The 18353-nt window shown below is 36.0% G+C and overlaps 1 protein-coding gene across 4 annotated transcripts in view; it reads left to right on the top strand.

Moving 5' to 3' along the window:
• Positions 1-18353, top strand: part of MTHFD2L (methylenetetrahydrofolate dehydrogenase (NADP+ dependent) 2 like) — a 138198-nt gene that overhangs the window by 33371 nt on the left and 86474 nt on the right. For all 4 annotated transcript variants that reach the window (XR_012332034.1, XR_012332033.1, XR_012332032.1 and 1 more), the window contains 2 exons: positions 10235-10387; positions 11800-11907. Coding sequence is in view for 1 of the 4 variants with exons in the window: in XM_019932716.3 (XP_019788275.2) it covers positions 10235-10387; positions 11800-11907 (261 nt within the window). In the remaining 3 variants the exon portion in view is untranslated. The remainder of the gene's footprint in view (positions 1-10234; positions 10388-11799; positions 11908-18353) is intronic.

An 18353-nucleotide genomic window follows, 5' to 3' on the forward strand; every position in this document is an offset into this window, starting at 1 on the left:
ATGGTCGGATTGGTGAGAGCTTTCTTCCTGGCTTTCAGACAGACAACCCCTTCTTTCTGTGTCTGCACATGGCAAAGAGAGCAAGCTCTCTGGTGTCTCTTCTTATAAGGGCACTAATCCCATCATGAGGGCCCCACCCTTATGACTTCATGTAAACCTAATTACATATCATTACATTAGGGGTTGGGGGATTCAACATATGAATTTTGGAGGGACACAATTCAGCCCATAGCAAGTGGTTACAAGTAGTTGGAGGTGAGGGGACAGGAAAGGGAGAGAGGAAGGGATGAGGAAAAGGGGCCTGTGGAAACTTTTCAGGGTGGTGTATATGTTCATTATGTTGATTGTGGTGATGGTTTCACAAGTATATACATATGTCAAAGCCTATCAAATTGTACACTTTAAATACGTGCAGTCTATTATATTCAAATATTCTTAAATAAAGCTGTTTTAAAAAATCTATTAGGAATACAAATAAATTCAATAAAACTATATAGAAAGGAATTCAAGGGAATGATAAGCACAGGATGCAGGATGAAGTTTACCTAAGGCTGGAGCAGGAAATGAGGTGGGTTCATGGGCGAAATATATGATTAAATATAGACTATTGTCAAGTCCATAACTTTTGTTTGGGGTGGTGGATTTGCATATATCTAGCTTATTATGAAAAATAACTAATTAATAATTTAAAATTCGATTGTGCTTGGACTAATATTGAGATTGTGTCACAATCCATTCAACCAATTTATGCATTTAGGGTTTATGCAGAGAAAAAGGTCCAGATTTTAAACAATATTTTATTCAAATCCTTTCTAACATGATTTTAGTGTTAACATAGATACAAAGGCATCCCCACAATATCATTTATCTACTTAAAAAATTTTTCTCATAGGTAACATTTCTATCAGAGAATTTATGTGGGGATGTGGGGGAACAAAATGGAAAATTCTCCTGCTGTGGTTTATGAAAACCACATGATGGCAGCATCAGGCAAGCAGTGATTTAAAAAAAAAAAAAAAGTTTAATGATTTATACTGAAAGCTGAGTAAATCATTTTGATATGATTTACCTATCAGTGGGATTGGTAGGTCCCTGTAGCCATATGTGTCTCTTCCTATTCATTTCCAGATGGAAACCATCCCAAGAGTTATTTTAGTCACTCAGATCTATATAATTACGTCTTTTTGAGCAGTTGCTATCATAAACATACTATATCATGTAACTTGAGATTATTTACTTTTCAAAGTATCTTCAAAATCTGGAATTTCTTGGATCAACAATAGTTACTTCTTTTCTTTTTCATATTTTTCTCTTTTCTTTATCATGATATCTTCATGTATTTTTGAGTGCGTTCAGCTTTGATAAAGAATTTACCAAAATCAAAAGGCCCTTTGAAACATCTGGGTATTTGTAGAAAGTCTTTCAAGAGAAGTATTTGTATTATTGCTCTCTGACGCTCTTTGTTCATTTACCAGTTCAAAAAATATTTACCTAGAATCCAATCTATTCCTATATATGTGTCTGTGATAGTCACTAGGGGAAAGGGGTAGTTAGAAAACAATTTGAGACTCACTGTCCTTGAGAAGTTTGCAAGCAAGTCCCTAAAACACAGCATCTCTTCTTTTCCCTTTTGTGTAAAAGAAGCTCATCAGAATAGACATGCTCACTTATCCAACTGTTTCCTCTGTGGAATAGACACTGCTTCAAGTTTAGTACAATGTATTTGACAGAAGTCACAGTATATAGTGTCTGGGAATCCAAGGGCTTAATAAACAGGGTGTCTTCAACACTACTTCTGAAAAATAAGGCAATTTTTGGATCTCCATGTACTCTTCATATGACTCAAGAAACTCTAAGGGCCAAAGGTAGCAACCTTCGCGTGATGTGTAGGTTCGCACTTCATTAACTTTTTTTAATAGCCTATGAAGTAAGCCTGCCTAGGGATGTCCTTGTAGTTTCGTGGCTATAGGAGAAAGAGGCTAAGGAAGGGTAAAGGGCCAGATCCACCCCTTTCTGACCTAGAGAACACCTCCCACTCCACCTCCAAGCTCTATTTTCTCAGGTTTGGGAGTAGAGTAATACAGTGAGGTAATAGTCACTTCCCATTCCCTTTTTGTCCTTGGTGATGAAACAGTTCTAAAATGATATTGGGTAAGTGGTAAGACCTGATAAGTATTTTCTGTCTTGAAACATTGATGTAGAACCCAGAGGGTGTAACTTATGTATTGAGTTGAGAACAGTGAACACAGCTTCCAAAAGTATATCTCTCATTTACTCCTAGAAAATAATTAACTCATTAAGAGGCTGCAGCTAAATAATTTGATTAGGCAGATCTTTATTTCTTTAGAATGTAAGCTCCAGAGGTTAATAGTTTTGTTTGTTTGGTTAGCTTATATATCCTAAATCCTTAGAACAGTGCAAAGCACATGGTAGACAATAAATATTTAAATATTATAAATACATAAATATTTACTGAGTGAATAAATGAGTGAATTTTCAGAGGCCTTGTCTACACTTGTTCAGAGTGTGGACTTTAATGTATCAGCATAAAGCTTTGCCTGAGATTTCTTATTTTTCAAGTCTTGAAAGGAAGAAATAAATGAAAAACAGACATGAATCTTTTACATTAAATTTATATCGGAGGATATAAAAGTGCCAAATATCTAATAATGTAGATGCAGCTATTGACAAATCAAAATTTTAATGAAAGCCATTTTGGTTTTCATTGTATTTGAAAAAGATGGATGTCAGCGGTTGTAGAAAGATCAGACATCTTTTCCTCATATTAGGCTATTCTAATTGTCTGCAGATTTCCACTAATTTGTCTCAGCTTCTTCATTTATAAATCAAGGGTAATTGTAGTCATTTATTCAACAAATTTCCAAGCACTGTGCTTTGTGCTAGGAATACATCAATGAAAAAAAAAAGAAGACGGAAAGTTCTGCCCTTGCTGAGTAGTAGGAGAGACAGACAACAAAAAAATAAGCACAATAAGTAAGTAATTACTGTATATCTATTAGAAGTTGATATGCTATGGGAAAAAAGAAAAAGTAGAGCATGGTAAAGAGGATTGGGATGTTCGGGGGATGTTCAGGGATGTTATATTTTTATTTTATAGTATTTATTTTACAAAGGACATGCTAGAATAATGCACATTTTATCACTTGAATAGGGTTTAGCCTTTGACCTCTTAACTACATTGGTTATCTTTCAAACATCCGGGGGCTGACTTCTTCCCAACCTTCATGTCTTAGCTTAAATGCCACTGGCTCAGAGAGCCCTTCGCAGCCCTTCTGAAATTTTTAAAATTCTGTTAATCCCTATTTTAGATCTGCTTTTTTCTGTGACAGACAAATAAAGTACTCCAAACATGCACATTTTTCCTTACATTCCCCATCTTCTCTTAGCAGCTAGGCTTCGGACTTCAAAGGGGGGGCAGGCAATTCACCTGGAGATGGAAAAGCAAATGTTTAGTAGACAAATATTTGCTGGGCCATGAAGAGATAATGGGGCACAGAGTGGATTCTGATTTCTAGGTCCTGCCTAGAGTTTCCCCCAGCAACCTAGCGCATATTCTTTGCAGATTATCTCTGGTGATATCTCTATTCTGGGAACAGTTCTTTTATCTAAATTCTTTAGGCAGCTAAGGGGGAGGTAAAATGAAATCCATGCCAAAGAGACACATTTTTGTGTGGCAAATTTTCTCCTTCACAGTATGAAGTAGGGATTGTGGCTCAGTTTGGTTTTTTTCTATATGGCTATCAAATTGTTCAAGTATTAATTGCTGAAAAGACTTTCTTTTTCCCATTGAATTGCTTTTGGCAACTTTGTAAAAAGTCAAATAACTGTATAAGTGTTAGTCTAAAGTTGGGCTTTCTATTCTGTTCCATTGATCTACTTGTCTATCCCTACACTAGCACTACACTGTCTTGATTACTGTAGCTTTGTAGCAAGTCTTAAAGTCAAGTATTGTAAGTCCTTTTTGCTCATTTTCAAGATTTCTTTAGATATTCTAAGTCCTTTGCATAGCCATACAAATTTTAGAATCAGTTTGTCAACTTCTACCAAAAATACCTCATAGGACTGTGGTTGAGATTACATTGAATCTATAGGTCAAATTGGAAGAATTGACATCTTAATATTATTGAGTCTTCCAATCCATGAATATGGTACACCCTCCATTTATTTAGGTCATCTGTCAGCAACATTTTGTAGTTTTCATTATAAAAATCATGCCCCCAATTTTAAAATTTACTCCTAAGAATTTTCTGATCTGTGAGTTTTTGTAAATAGAATTATTTAAATTTCATTTTTTAGTATTTGCTGCTTCTATACGGAAATACAATTGATTTCTTTTGTATATTGACTTGGTATTCTGTGATCTTGCTAAATTCACTTTATTTATTTTTTGTTTTGTTGTTTTGTATATTCTTTAGAATATTCTGCATAAACAACCATTAGAGTGGCTAGAGAGTTTTACTTCTTCCTTTCTGATCTTTAGAACTCTTTATTTTCCTTATTACACCAGCTAGGATCTCCAATAAAATGCTGAATAGAAATGGTGGGGGTGGACACCCTTGCCACCTTCTGATCTTGGGAAAAAGGTTCAGTATTCCATTATTAAGTATAATGTTAACTGTAAATTTTTTTTGTGTGTGTGAATGTGTCATATTGAGGACTTCAAGCTTTGCTTTGCCCTTGGTGAGCCACAACTGCATTCTGTTTAGTTCTCTTAGTGTTAGATGGGCTGCTTGGAGTTTGCCTCTTGTGTGTGTTGTTCAGGGGTCAGTCAGAGATTTGGGAAGAATTTATAGACACAAGTTGAGTCTCCCCTCTGTGGTTTTCTCTTTTCCTGGGTATATCCCTTCAATTTCCAGTTTCTGTAGTAGCCCCAAACTTTGTCCTTTGATTCCTCAAGCAAGTAAGACTGCAGATTTCTATCCAAATTCTAACTGTCCTTTGTCTAGAAAAACCTCCAAAATGGAAACACTTACAGTGATATTCCTTTCAGATGTCCATTCTCTTCCAAATCTCTCTGCTTCTAGTAACTCTCCAGTGTCAGATAGCTGTGTTTTTATTTTTTAATTTAAAAATTTTACATTCCATTTACAGTTATTACAAAATATTGGCTATATTCTCTGTATTGTATGATACATCCTTGATACTTCTATTTTAATATAATTTCTCCAATGTTTACAGTTGTTTCCTGTGAGAAGTTTGGTCCAATGTAAACAACTTCAACATTATCAGACATGGAACTTACATTTTAAAATAATGTGGTCGAAATAGTCCTTACAGAGAATGTGGAAATTAAGCAAAGATTTCAAAGAAGAGAGGGATTTAGCCAAAGTGGCAGGTTTTTTTGAAAAGCCTCCAGGCAGACACAAGAGCAATAACCAAGGTGGGAAATACCTGATATGTTAGAGGAATAGCAAGAAGAGCAGGGTTTTCAGGAAAAGAGTGGTGTAAGCAGACATGCATTTGAGAACAGTATGGAGGTTCCTTAAAAAACTAAAAATTGGGCTTCCCTGGTGGCGCAGTGGTTGAGAGTCCACCTGCCGATGCAGGGGATGCGGGTTTGTGCCCCGGTCTGGGAGGATCCCACATGCCGCGGAGCGGCTGGGCTCGTGAGCCATGGCCACTGAGCCTGCGCATCCGGAGCCTGTGCTCCGCAACGGGAGAGGCCACAACAGTGAGAGGCCCGCGTACCACAAAAAAAAAAAAAAAAAAAAAACCCTAAAAATAGAACTACCATATGACCCAGCAATCCCACTACTGGGCATATACCCTGAGAAAACCATAATTCAAAAAGAGACGTGTACCCCAATGTTCATTGCAGCACTGTTTACAATAGCCAGGACATGGAATCAACCTAAATGTCCATCAACAGATGTATGGATAAAGAAGATGTGGTACACATATTCAATGGAATATTATTCAGCCATAAAAAGGAATGAAATTGAGTTATTTGTAGTGAGTTGGATGGACCTAGCTTATGTCATACAGAGTGAAGTAAGTCAGAAAGAGAAAAACAAATACCGTATGCTGATGCATATATATGGAATCTAAAAAAGTGGTACTGATGAGCCTAGTGGCAGGACAGGAATAAAGACACAGATGTAGAGAACACAGACTTGAAGACATGGGCGGGGGGAGCGGGGAAGGGGAAGCTGGGATGAGGTGAGAGGGTGGCATGGACATATATACACTACCAGCTGTAAAATGGATGGCTAGTGGGAAGCTGCTGCAGAGCACAGGGAGATCAACTCGATGCTTTGTGATGACCCAGAGGGATGGAATAGGGAGGGTGGGAGGGAGGCTCAAGAGGGAGGAGATATGGGGATATGTGTATACATATAGCTGATTCACTTTGTTGTACAGCAGAAACTAACACAACATTGTAAAGCAATTATACACCAATAAAGATGTGGGAAAAAAATAACCTCTGCTATTTTGTGAATAGATTATATGGATACAAACATAGAAGCAAATAATTAGCTAGGAGAATTAGTTGTTGCAAGAGTTCACGGGAGAGATAATGGCCACTCAGACCAGAGTGGACATGGTGAGGATAGTGAAGGGCTAGATATGTTATGAAGGAAGAACCAAAAGATTTTTCAATTGATTGGATGTTGCGTGTGAAAGAAAGTGAGGTGTTCAGAATGTCTCCACGTTTTTCTGGCAAGTAAGGATGATTTCTGTATAACACAGAAGGATGGAATTGCCATCAACTGAGTTGGAGAAGGCTATGGGTGAATCAGTTTAATAAGACAAAGTCTGTGCCCTAAAAGGCTCACACTCGTAAGTAAGAGAGATACTTAACCAACGTGATCAACTAACTGAAGTAATGTGGTAAGTGCTTTTTACAGTAGTTCTATGGGGACCAGAAGAGATAAAAATTATCATTTCACTTTGTGATGAGGGAACAGCTGAGAAGGGATCAATATATTGAAGAATAAATAGGATGTGAAACAACAGGGAGGAAGGAATTAGTAATGGAAAAATAATCATGAGCAAGAACGTAGAAATGCAAAAATTAATGTTAAGGGCTTGGGAATGGGACAGATTGGTGTGAATTGAGGTAAGGATGTGTCATAATGATGGTAGGGAAAGGGATGGGGCACTTGGAGGGAGGGAAGTATAGGACAAAAGATATAATCAAGCTAAAGAACATATTTGCTCATGAGCTTGCCCTTACCCAACAGGCATTGGGGAAGTGGAAAGAGGTACTTTTGAACAGTAACGTGAAAATCCTTGGATGGACAATAAACCAGTAATTTGTTTGTTTTCTTTTTGTTGTTGTTGTTACTTATCCAAAGACAATTAAACATATTATAAATAAATCACAGAAATATATATTCAACGTTGTAGTTCTAAAGTGCGGTACCTAAAGACATTCCCTGAGCTGTTCTATTGCATTATTATGAATTCAATTTGATGATTTTTTTTCCTGGCATGATTTAATGACTTCTCATAATATTAAATAGATGGGAAAAACACACACTCACAAAGTGAATAATGCCAGTTTTCCCATTCATTTGGGTAAGGTATTAAGTGATTAGTTGTTTGCCAATGTATTCTATGAATCAAAAATGTTTTATAACCATTGTAAAAAAATTAATGCTTTTGAGGCTCATGATTGTTTCTTCTTTTCAAGTCATGGGCCCCAGGGATGAGACATCAGGGGACTTTCAGTAGCAGTCAGTTAAAAGCATGAAATGTATTTATTTCTCTTACTCATTTAACAAAAGGTGCTATAAAACGTTTGATGCTGTTTTGCATGTATTTAGATACATGTTAGTTAATCCAAAAATACTGTTGTTTTTGGAGGTCTAGAAGAAACAGTGCATTCCTTGGGATATTTTAGGATGATCAAAATGTCTTGATTAGAAGAGGCAGGGGCCCTTGCTGATATTAATTGTTGAGTGGTATTTAAGATTGATTAATATTTATGATTTCTGTATAACACAGAAGGAAAAACTGGTTTTAGGACAAACAGATGTGGATTTTAATTCTGGATCCCTCTTCTAAGTAGTAGTTTGAGATTGGCTGAGTCTCAAAATCTTTCAGTTTCATCTTTAAAATGAAGATAATACCTTTTCTATCTTAGCCCTCAGTAACTATGAAGACCAAAGGGGAAACCTATGTGATGGTAACATGAACATTATAAAGCACTCTTTGAATGTAAGATATACTAACTCCTGTTACTTCCATACACTGTAGATTACATAATGAAAGGTACATCTTTCCTGGCAAAGGATGTATGTGAGATTTAATCCACTCCTGAGATAACATAGAGTTACATAAAAGTGATGTATGAATTGGTGTCCTTGATTTTTATGATCCTAACATTTTTAATCTACTCATATAGGTTTTTTCCTTTTAGATTAAATAGTAAGCACATTAATAATCAGTTTTCATGTGTTCACTACATCACACCTTTTATATGTCCACACATCTGTCTTTTAAACAAAAATTACGTAATTAACTTAAGATAAAATTGTTCCGAAATGAAGATCTGGGTTGAAGTTTTAAGAAATACATTAGAGGACAGGTCTATAGTTGCCAGTTTCTAGTGCTTGCCCCCAAATTTTCAGATGCTTACATTTCTTCCTGAGTATTTCAGCTATTGTGTGAGATGAATTGTTCATTACAAGTTAATGTTATTTTTAGTGAGTAAAACAGCACAGACCAGTAGACTGCGAAATTCAGTATAGTTCAGACTTATTTGGTAAGAGGATGGCTCTCAAAATCTACAAAAGAACCTTTGTTGAATTCTTTCAATACATTATTGGCCCATACATACAGTAGCCAATTTTGAATTTAGAAATGAACTAATTTAAGCCATAACTCAATAATGGAGTGTTCAATTACAGTTATTTCTTTTTTTATTTACAAAGCTTTTGATTTTGTTGTAAGAAATATCCATGGCATGAAGCGTCTGCATGAGTGGTAGGTGTCTAAAAACTGAATCATCACCATCATCATCATCATAATCAACCAGATTTAAAAAGGAACCACTATTTTTGTCCTCAAATAGTAAGTTAAATATGTAATTCTAAAAATAAATTTTGCTAGAACTTGTATAATCATCTTCTATCTTCAGAGAAAACAGATGGAGGCTTACTCTGGTAGGACATTATAGAATGAATACAATTATTGAAAGTGACAAACTAGTCATTGGAGAGATATTCCAAAGGCCCAATTTCTAATTGAATATGATTCATATTATGACTTTTATATATGTAAATGACTTGGTAGCCTAGTAATGGCAAATTGGATCTATTGAAAGTAAGACGGCAGTAGTGTCACTTTTAGGATATAAAATATCTGAGACATAAGACATGTCTCTTTTGAAAACTGTTTGAACTTGGGCTTTGATAATGTTTTAAAAAATTATTTCTAAATGGCATTCATTGTGTAATACATAAGGAAACTTTTCTGTAGCAAATATACCTTTATTTTAGTATTTTAGGAATGTGGGTTAATTGTTGGATTTAGGATACCCTAAGCTACTCTGCATAGAGTAGTATTAAGAGCCTATTTTATATTTCTATACTTATTACTTTTCAAAATGAGATGATTGGCATCTCGTATCTCATTTGATTAGTTCATTACTCAAGTTATGTTCTTTTCCTTTCATAAAGGAAACCATAATGATATTTTGGATTTCAATGTAATAATGCTTCAGGGAAATGATGTGTGTGGTACGTGTGTGTGTGTGTGTGTGTGTGTGTGTGTGTGTGTGTGTTTGCTTTTCTATTATGTCATTTGGGAGGCAGCTAGGCATTAATGATGTCATGGCTATTTTTAACACTAACAAAGCCCTTTTAATCTGTAATGCTAACAATATTCAACAGAAGCCTATTCGTGGAACTATCTTGTATAGGAAAAACATACATTTAAATATGCAAACTTATAGAGGCAAAGCCTTATCATCTGACTGTTCCCAGATCTCATTGGTATTGTTTGATTTCACAGATTTTTCCCTTTTACCAGGCCAGCCACTTCTGGCCCTGTACTTGCATATACTCTTACAGCAGTTAATTACAGCCATTGGTCAAGAGCAGTTTGGCTTACTATTTTCATGGCAATAAAAGGAATAGAGTAATGATTCTATATCTTAACTAAAGCTGAACCATAAGTGATGTGACTGTAGGCCCTCCAATTTAATTTTCCAGACTTGCAAATAGATAACAATTGTAAAACTAAATCAATTTTATTTACTTTTCAGACCACGTGGATGAGCGGACAGTATGCAATGGAATTGCCCCGGAAAAAGACGTAGATGGATTTCATATTATTAACATTGGAAGACTATGCCTGGATCAGCATTCTCTCATACCTGCCACTGCTAGTGCTGTTTGGGAAATTATCAAACGAACAGGTTGGTCTGTGGGACATGGGTGCTAAGTACCAAAATGAGCATTTTCACGTTGTCTTGAAAGAGAGTGAAAGAAAATAAGCATTAAACTTCAATCTACAGGAATATACAAAGTTACAGAAGTCAAAGAATAATCTGAAATAAGATAAAATGAAGAACACATGCCAGGTTACAAGAAACTGCTGTTTCACCTTTCAGGGAGTGAATTTTCCAAATAGAAAGTTTATCTCCCTACTCTAAAACTATAAGCTGAAGGTATTTTCATATACATTTTTCAAAATGTATTATGTTTTTCCTTACCTTTAAAAACAAAATATGCTGGGCTTCCTTGGTGGTGCAATGGTTAAGAATCCGCCTGCCAATGCAGGCGACTCGGGTTCGAGCCCTGGTCCGGGAAGATCCCACATGCCGTGGAGCAACTAAGCCTGTGCACCACAACTACTGAGCCTGCGCTCTATAGCCCACGAGCCACAACTACTGAAGCCCGTGCTCTAAGAGCCCGTGCTCCGCAACAAGAGAAGCCACTGCAATGAGAAGCCCCTGCACCACAACGAAGATCCAACGCAACCAAATAAATTTATAAACAAATAAATAAAATAAGTTTATTTTTAAAAAAATGTGCCGAACATTTTGCACCATCTCTAATGAGCTAGGTTTTCATTATAAACACTTGCCCTTGAATTGTGCTCTAAATTCAATAATGCTCTCAAAGACCCTCGATAGTTCTCCTGCCTTCATCACTGTCTCTTACATTTTTGGCAGCATCTCCTCCTGCTAATCTTCTCTTTTCTAACTGAGGGAGAGAACTTCCAAGGGCAAGCAGATCCTAGAATTATACTCTTAGAATGTTAGTACTTAGAAAAGCCTTAATTCTAATTTTTTCATTTTACTTATGAAGATACTATGCCCCAAAGAGATTAAGTGTGTTAAATCTGTAAGCTTTATCTTTCAGACCTTTCTAAGTCCATAAATTTAGTGCTTCTCTCCTATAGAATAAAGTGCATGAGTTTTGTGAAAAATACTTTTTCCCCCACTTCATTTTGTCCTAGATTTGCTCCAAGTTTGATTGCCAATTAATCTTGACCTTGCACTTTGCTTGCTTTGTGATTAGTAGTTAATATTTTGTCTCCACTCTTCTAACACTTCATATGAATTTTAATGTTTAAAACTAATTTAATGGAAGCTTGAAAATGTCTGTGGTTTTTTAATGAGGCCATAATGAGAGGGAACATGACAGATCCAAGAATTATAAAAAGAAATATTTATAAATAGTGAATGTGGGAACATTATAGACAAGCCACAAAATAATTCAAATTAAATTAGAAGTTTTTAAAGAATACTGCAGTTGGCTGTTGAGATGTTTACTTTGCTTCTTGTTGCTTATTCTTCATTTAAACCAAACTCTGTGTTTTAAGGAATTGAAACATTTGGAAAAAATGTGGTTGTGGCTGGAAGATCCAAGAATGCAGGGATGCCCATCGCCATGCTCTTACACACTGATGGAGAGCACGAACGGCCAGGAGGTAGGGGCAACCTGGAGATTCTATGTACTCTTACAGTTTTCTCACTTACAATCATCAAATAAATGTGTTTGAAAATGTGACATAGAATATTTATGGACTTCTGCAAATAAAGAAGCCCATAGAATATTTATGGGCTTCTGCAAATATTTATGGGCTTCTGCAAATATTTATGGGCTTCTGCAAAAAAAAAATAGAATATTTATGGGCTTCTGCAAATTTCCCTTTATTCCCTATCTAATGACATGAGCACCTTGACAATGAATAGAAGAATTACTGGAAAAATGTGGCCCCTTTGTTCCTACTTTATCCTTTGGCTATATATACTTCCTTTATATCATTAAAAATATAGACATTAAGAAGGGTAGCAAGGCTAGATACATACTAGATACATAAAAATCACATGTTGATAGATATCTGTATACCCATACACACTACCCCCCTAAAACACACCACCAATATATAGATATGTTTGGTGTTTTTTTTTTTTTTTTTACCATTATTAACCTTGGTGAATTCCAGTTTCCTGATCTCAAATTTTCAAATACAGTTGACTGTTGAACAACACGGGTTTGAACTGCACAAGTCCACATATACATAGATTTTTTTTTTCACTAAATACATACTACAGTACTATATAATCTGTGGTTAGTTGAATCAATGGATGTGGAATCATAAATCCAGGGGCTGACTGTAAAGTTACAGGAGGATTTTTGACTGTGCAGAGGGTGGGTGTCCCAGACCTCGGCATTTTTCAAGGGTCAACTGTACTAATTTTATGATCTTGGTTGACGTAATGCATATGAAATATTTTTTTAAGCCATGAAGCCCTTAGGAAAAAGAAGCCCAATGATAACATATCACTTATATAAAATTATAAATTATTAGAGTTTGAATTGTTTGTGCCTGCCTGGACTTAAGGACTTAAATATTGCAACAAATCAAAATGTGTATGTGGATCATAGTAAACTAGGGCCTGATAATGACTCAAAGAAACTTTAAAAAGCCTTAGCTTTGAAGAGCTTTTTGAAAGGCCAAATCTGGTAATATCAACATAGTTTTCATGGTAACCATCTACAAAGTTGCATCTCTAGCTTACCTATTCACTTCTAACTTAATCTGTTAATGCTCATCTATCTCTTAGGGTATAATAAAGATATTGATTCATATTTACCTTTATTTAATAGTTTCTGTTAAGCAAGGAAAAACAACCAGGAAAATTTACCTAGGTGTACCATTTTTGTTGGAAGATTTTGACCAAGAGCCAAAATAGGCAGTTTTTTCTTCATTTTCAACATATTATTTTCTTATTTCATCAATAACATAACAAGCAGCACTATGCAGCTCTATTAATTGCACAGCACTTTCTCATGAACTATCTTATTTCATTCTCAGTAATTCTGGAATATATTCATATTCACATTTTGCAGCTAAAGGAAGTGAGCTTTAGAGACTTCAGTGACTTACCCAAGGCCATTCAAGGAGGTGGTGTACAAAGCTGGGAGCTGGGTGCTGACTGTCTGGTTAGGAGGATAGACTTGAAGTCAGACCCCTCCCCTGCCAAGCCCTGTATCCTTGGGTAAGTCATTTAATCTGTGTAAGTCTCCACTTCCCTCATTTGTAAAGTGCAGATAATATTAATATCTCCTTCATTGGGTTATTATGAAAATTGAATGAGACTTGTATGTAAAGCACTCTTCACAGTGCCTGACACAGTAAGTTAAGTAAGCCCTTGGTACATGTGAACTGTGACTATTACTGTTATTTCCATTATTATGCTTAAATAATAATCTGTGGCCATACTAACTAAAAAGTTTAGAATAACATAATCCAAGGTCAATGATGTATTTTTCACCTTCATTTGAAATTTTATTTTCTTCTTCTGTAGGTTTTATATTTACTTTTATTTGGATCAAATCTAATCTTTGTTGTAATAATTTGCATAAACATAGAATTTATAAAGTTAATAAAATATTAGATTATAAATATGACATCATAATATTCCAAAGTTTACTTTACATTGCACTTTTTCTTGTGGATATTAATATATTGTGTGCTAATTTCTTGATAAATTTCAATTTTGAATTATTTGTCTATAAAATACCTAAGTCTAAGTAAGTTAATTTACCTCTTATTTATGCAATTTTAAATTAGATAGTCCTATGTCATAAAACACATTTACTTTATAAATATTTTATACTTTGTGTTACAAAATATTTTCACTTGAATGCATGTTAGAAATTGAACAAAATTGGAATTAGATATAGTACTAGTTACTTAAATGCCAGGTGGTTAAATTTACAGTTATAGTGGCATACAGGTGCCGTTATAATTACAGTATCTAAAAGGTAATAAATTGTATTAAAAATGATGTTGGATAGTTCGCAACATGGGTGGTGTTTATTAATCTCATGCATATTTAATAGGAGTATGGTGACATATATGATTAGTATAATGAATTGTTGAGAGCTGCTTACCGGAGATTTGCAGTCTGTGGAAAAGTTAATATTTCAAATGTCCATGTCTGCTAGAGCAGTAATGATGTGCAGTGACTACATGTGCATTGTTAGCTTATGGACATAATGAAGGAGGATTAACTGGGCAAATTCATATCTATAGAACTTGTTCTGATGACACTCAGAATGTTGAGCATTTAGCTCACACTGTACTTCTTTGCAAGAAAAGATTCAGAGCCCAAATGATTCATTTGTGTCTTAAAGCCAAAGATAATTGCACTAGAAGAAAAATGGCGATACTGAAATTTAGCTTGATTAATATGTGTCTACACAGGGCTGGCTTTTAGTCTTGATTATTTAGGACATGGATCCCGGCTGTTTTGTGAGAAAGAGCTTCTTTTAATTCTTCAAGGGCTTAAAATATTTAGAGGACTGAGAATGTGCTAAAATCTTGAGGTAAAGAATTAGTGCTGATACTCAACACAGCAGGATGCTGCAGGGAGATAACCTTCTGCTGAGGACATGTCATCACAGGAGGCTTTAAAGATGACATGACATTCAAGCCACTGTGTACTTTATAGAGAGTGAGAGATAGTTCCTGTCTTCCAAGAGCTTATAGTCTTGGTGGTGGTAGGGTGGGGGGACAGGGTACAGAGAGGGCATGATATGCAAGTATGGGTGATTTAAATGATAAATATTTAGTGGCACAAAATAAAATTCAGCATCCCTAAGAAAGCATTGAATTTGCTAAGGGAAACCCTTGGTTAATTGAGGAAACGTAAAGAGATTGACAGTGGAGTCTCTTCTCATGAGCCCCACTACTTGTTAGGATGTTTTAATATCATTGTGATCACCTATAATTCACTGGTATTCTTTTAACGTCTTTGTGTGTAGTAACCTACCCAGGTAACTTAACCTTTCAGTTTTCAGAATGAAAACTGAATACTGTTGGCTTTAGCACAATGTCTTTATGTTTAGCTTACCCTGATGGAGTAAAACAGAGTTCTCCAATTTCTCTGAAACAGTTTTTTTTTTTTCCTTTAAGATAACAAAGTGCCATAATGACCAGGCATTATGTGTATTAATTATAACCAGAGGAATACATAGTCTGATTTTATTTCAAATTCTTTTAGAGTAAATTCATTTCTGCCTATTTTATATTCTTACATAGGGCATGTCATCTAAATAGATCCCCCTAAATGGCCACAACATGCTCCTCCTTTTAACTAAAAGGTTGGGGTACTATTGCAGTGGCATTGGTTGCTGGGACTTTTTAAAAGAGCATTTTGGAAGAGTCAGCAACTAAGCTGATTTTGCTTAGAGTCCTTCGGGATATTCTTGACTTCATTCAGGTAATAGGCGTTCAGTGCGTATTCTCTGTGAAACACTGGGGTGGGGGTGTGGTACAGGGGTGAAGAAGACTTGGCCCCCTGTTTCCAGAAGATGACAGACTGCATCTTCAGGACACTGTTTCTCAAAGCACAGCTTCCGCATTGGTGTTCAGCTTTTGCACTCAAGCTGCCCACCTGCTGCAACTTCTATATATCAGGTATTTTTCATTCAAGGGGACATCCTATCTAAATGGAAAACCACAAGATATTTTGTCAGTGTGATGCCTTTCCTTTGTGAAAATTGGCTCCAGTTGTGAAAATGAACATTTTTGCTAGCCTGGGAGCATTCTCTCTCACCTACAGGAGGGGCCTTCAGGTAGTAACACAGGAATGGATGTTCCAGGCAGTGCAGTGTAATATGAGTGGTTATGTGTGATTAAGCTCAACGCAGTGCCAGGTTGGACCAGGTGCTCTCAAGTTTCAAAGAGAGGAGACAAAAAGGAACACCTAGGAGAGAGGAGTCACGCGAAGCAATCACGCCTCCCGGACGGAGATTCTTAGTCTTGTTGCCAGTGGAATGGAGTGGGACTTTTGCTGCCGCTGTGGAATGAACCATTGTCAAATGGGGGCAGGGGGACGGCAGGCATTTATAGTCTTTTCTCCTCCCATTCCGCTATTCCTAAGGTAGAAGTACTCGTGGTAAGATATTGGGGGTATTATGTTTTATGACGCCTCTGTGTTGACTAAACTTTACTGAATTACAGCTTTGAGTTTGCATAGTGGAAAGCAATAGAAAAGAACAAATGCTTGCTGTAGTCTCATTTTCTAAGTTGAATAGTCGGAGTACTGTTTCATTTTCAACATCTCTGAAATTCAGCCAGCTAGTATCTGGAAAGCAATGTACTTGGAAAAATGTCACATATTCTCACATCAGGCAGCTGGAACTATTAGTTGCCCTGTTGAAAATAACATTAAACACTATTTAAAATATAAAGTGAAGTCCAAATCTTTTTTTTTCCCCTTTCATTTTCCCTCTTTCCTCATGACCTCAAAGTACCAGGCATTTTTTTTCATAATTATTAGCACAAAGCATCCCTTTTCTGATGTCTATAAGCCCGATTATTCAAAGCATCACTTGTTAGGATATTCATTTCTGCTCCACCAGCCTTTTCAGCCATTCATCCCATCGAGTTCCCCCTGGTACCTTATGCTGAAGCTTCATAGAACTGCACATTGTTCCCCAAACACACCATCTCTTCCAGGCCTCCTTTCCATTACATACCCTGTTCCCTCTGCAGGGAATGCTGTTTCCCCTCACTCGCCTGCTTTCCTCTCACCTCCAGCCCACCTTTCAAGATGTGCAGCAAATCTAACTTTTACATGTTATATGTGCTGCCATCCCAGTACTAATCCTGTTGCATATTGATTGTCTACCTGGTCCCCTTTTCTACACAGACATAGTAAATATGAACTACTCAATGACAAATATTTTGTCTTAGGCTTTTTGTATCTCTGAAATTTAGCACAGGGCTTGGCATGTAATAATGCAACTAGTCAGTGAATCAATAACAGTTTATTTAGTGTTTCCTGTGTGCCTGTATTGTAGAAAATAAGACTGCAGGCTAGGGAGTTAAAATAAAATACTGCCGTTTATGGAAAAAAAAATCCCTATATAGTGGGGAGGAGGGAACAGAAGTAGCTAGGTACTTACTATAAACTAACTCCTTCATATTTTAACATTATAGGCATTTACATAAAAGTATAACTTATGCCTCCCCTTTTGCCCAAGAGTCAGATCACAGTAGAGGAGAATGCCTCACGACCATCAGGAAGGGGAGAGGAGACCTAAGGATACTGGGAAGGGAAGGAAAATTATTGCTGACAGCATTAATTGAAAGAGGTCACAGCATTTTTCCAGTAAAACATTTAAAATCTATCATTTTGTTTAGACTTTTTTTTTTTTTCTTGAGCTGCTGGCATGTAATGCTGCCTTCTTACAGAGGAGTTGATTTCTTTGTCACTAAGCATGGGAATATGATAGTGAATAAATCAGATATTGCCCTGTCCTCTTGAGCTTACAGTTTAGTAGGAAAGACAGTGATCAAACAATTAGGTATGAATGATTAATCATTATAATTGTGCAAAATGCTGCAAAGGAGGAGAGCTTTCTATAATAAAAAGCTTGGTTGTGGGAAGGAGTGGATGATTTCTAGCTATAGTTATACATTAATGTTATACCTTTTTATGCCTATCTTTTGTACTATTGCAATGGAATGTTTTTATTGTCTACCTTCTGTCACTGTTCTTCACTTCAAACTAAAAAATCCCACCTCACAGACAAAACTAAAACTATATTTACTTGAAGTTATTAAAAATTTCTAAAATCTCTAGAAGGAAAAAGTTCACTCTGTACAAAATAAATCATTCATACCATAATGGTAAATGATGATTTGATGATTTAAAAAAAAAATCAGGTCAATGCCAAGCAGTGTTATTATACATATATAGTAAGTACATCAGATAGAACTTCTGAAAATCTCTCCCACCCCCTCACACACACCACCATAGACACACTGAAGAACTTTTCCTTCACAACATTTATCAGTTTGTGATTGTCATTTAGTTGTGTCACTATCTGATTAATTTTCATCATACTCACTGG

The sequence above is a fragment of the Tursiops truncatus genome, chromosome 5, assembly GCF_011762595.2.
Source record: "Tursiops truncatus isolate mTurTru1 chromosome 5, mTurTru1.mat.Y, whole genome shotgun sequence".
NCBI lineage: Eukaryota > Metazoa > Chordata > Mammalia > Artiodactyla > Delphinidae > Tursiops > Tursiops truncatus.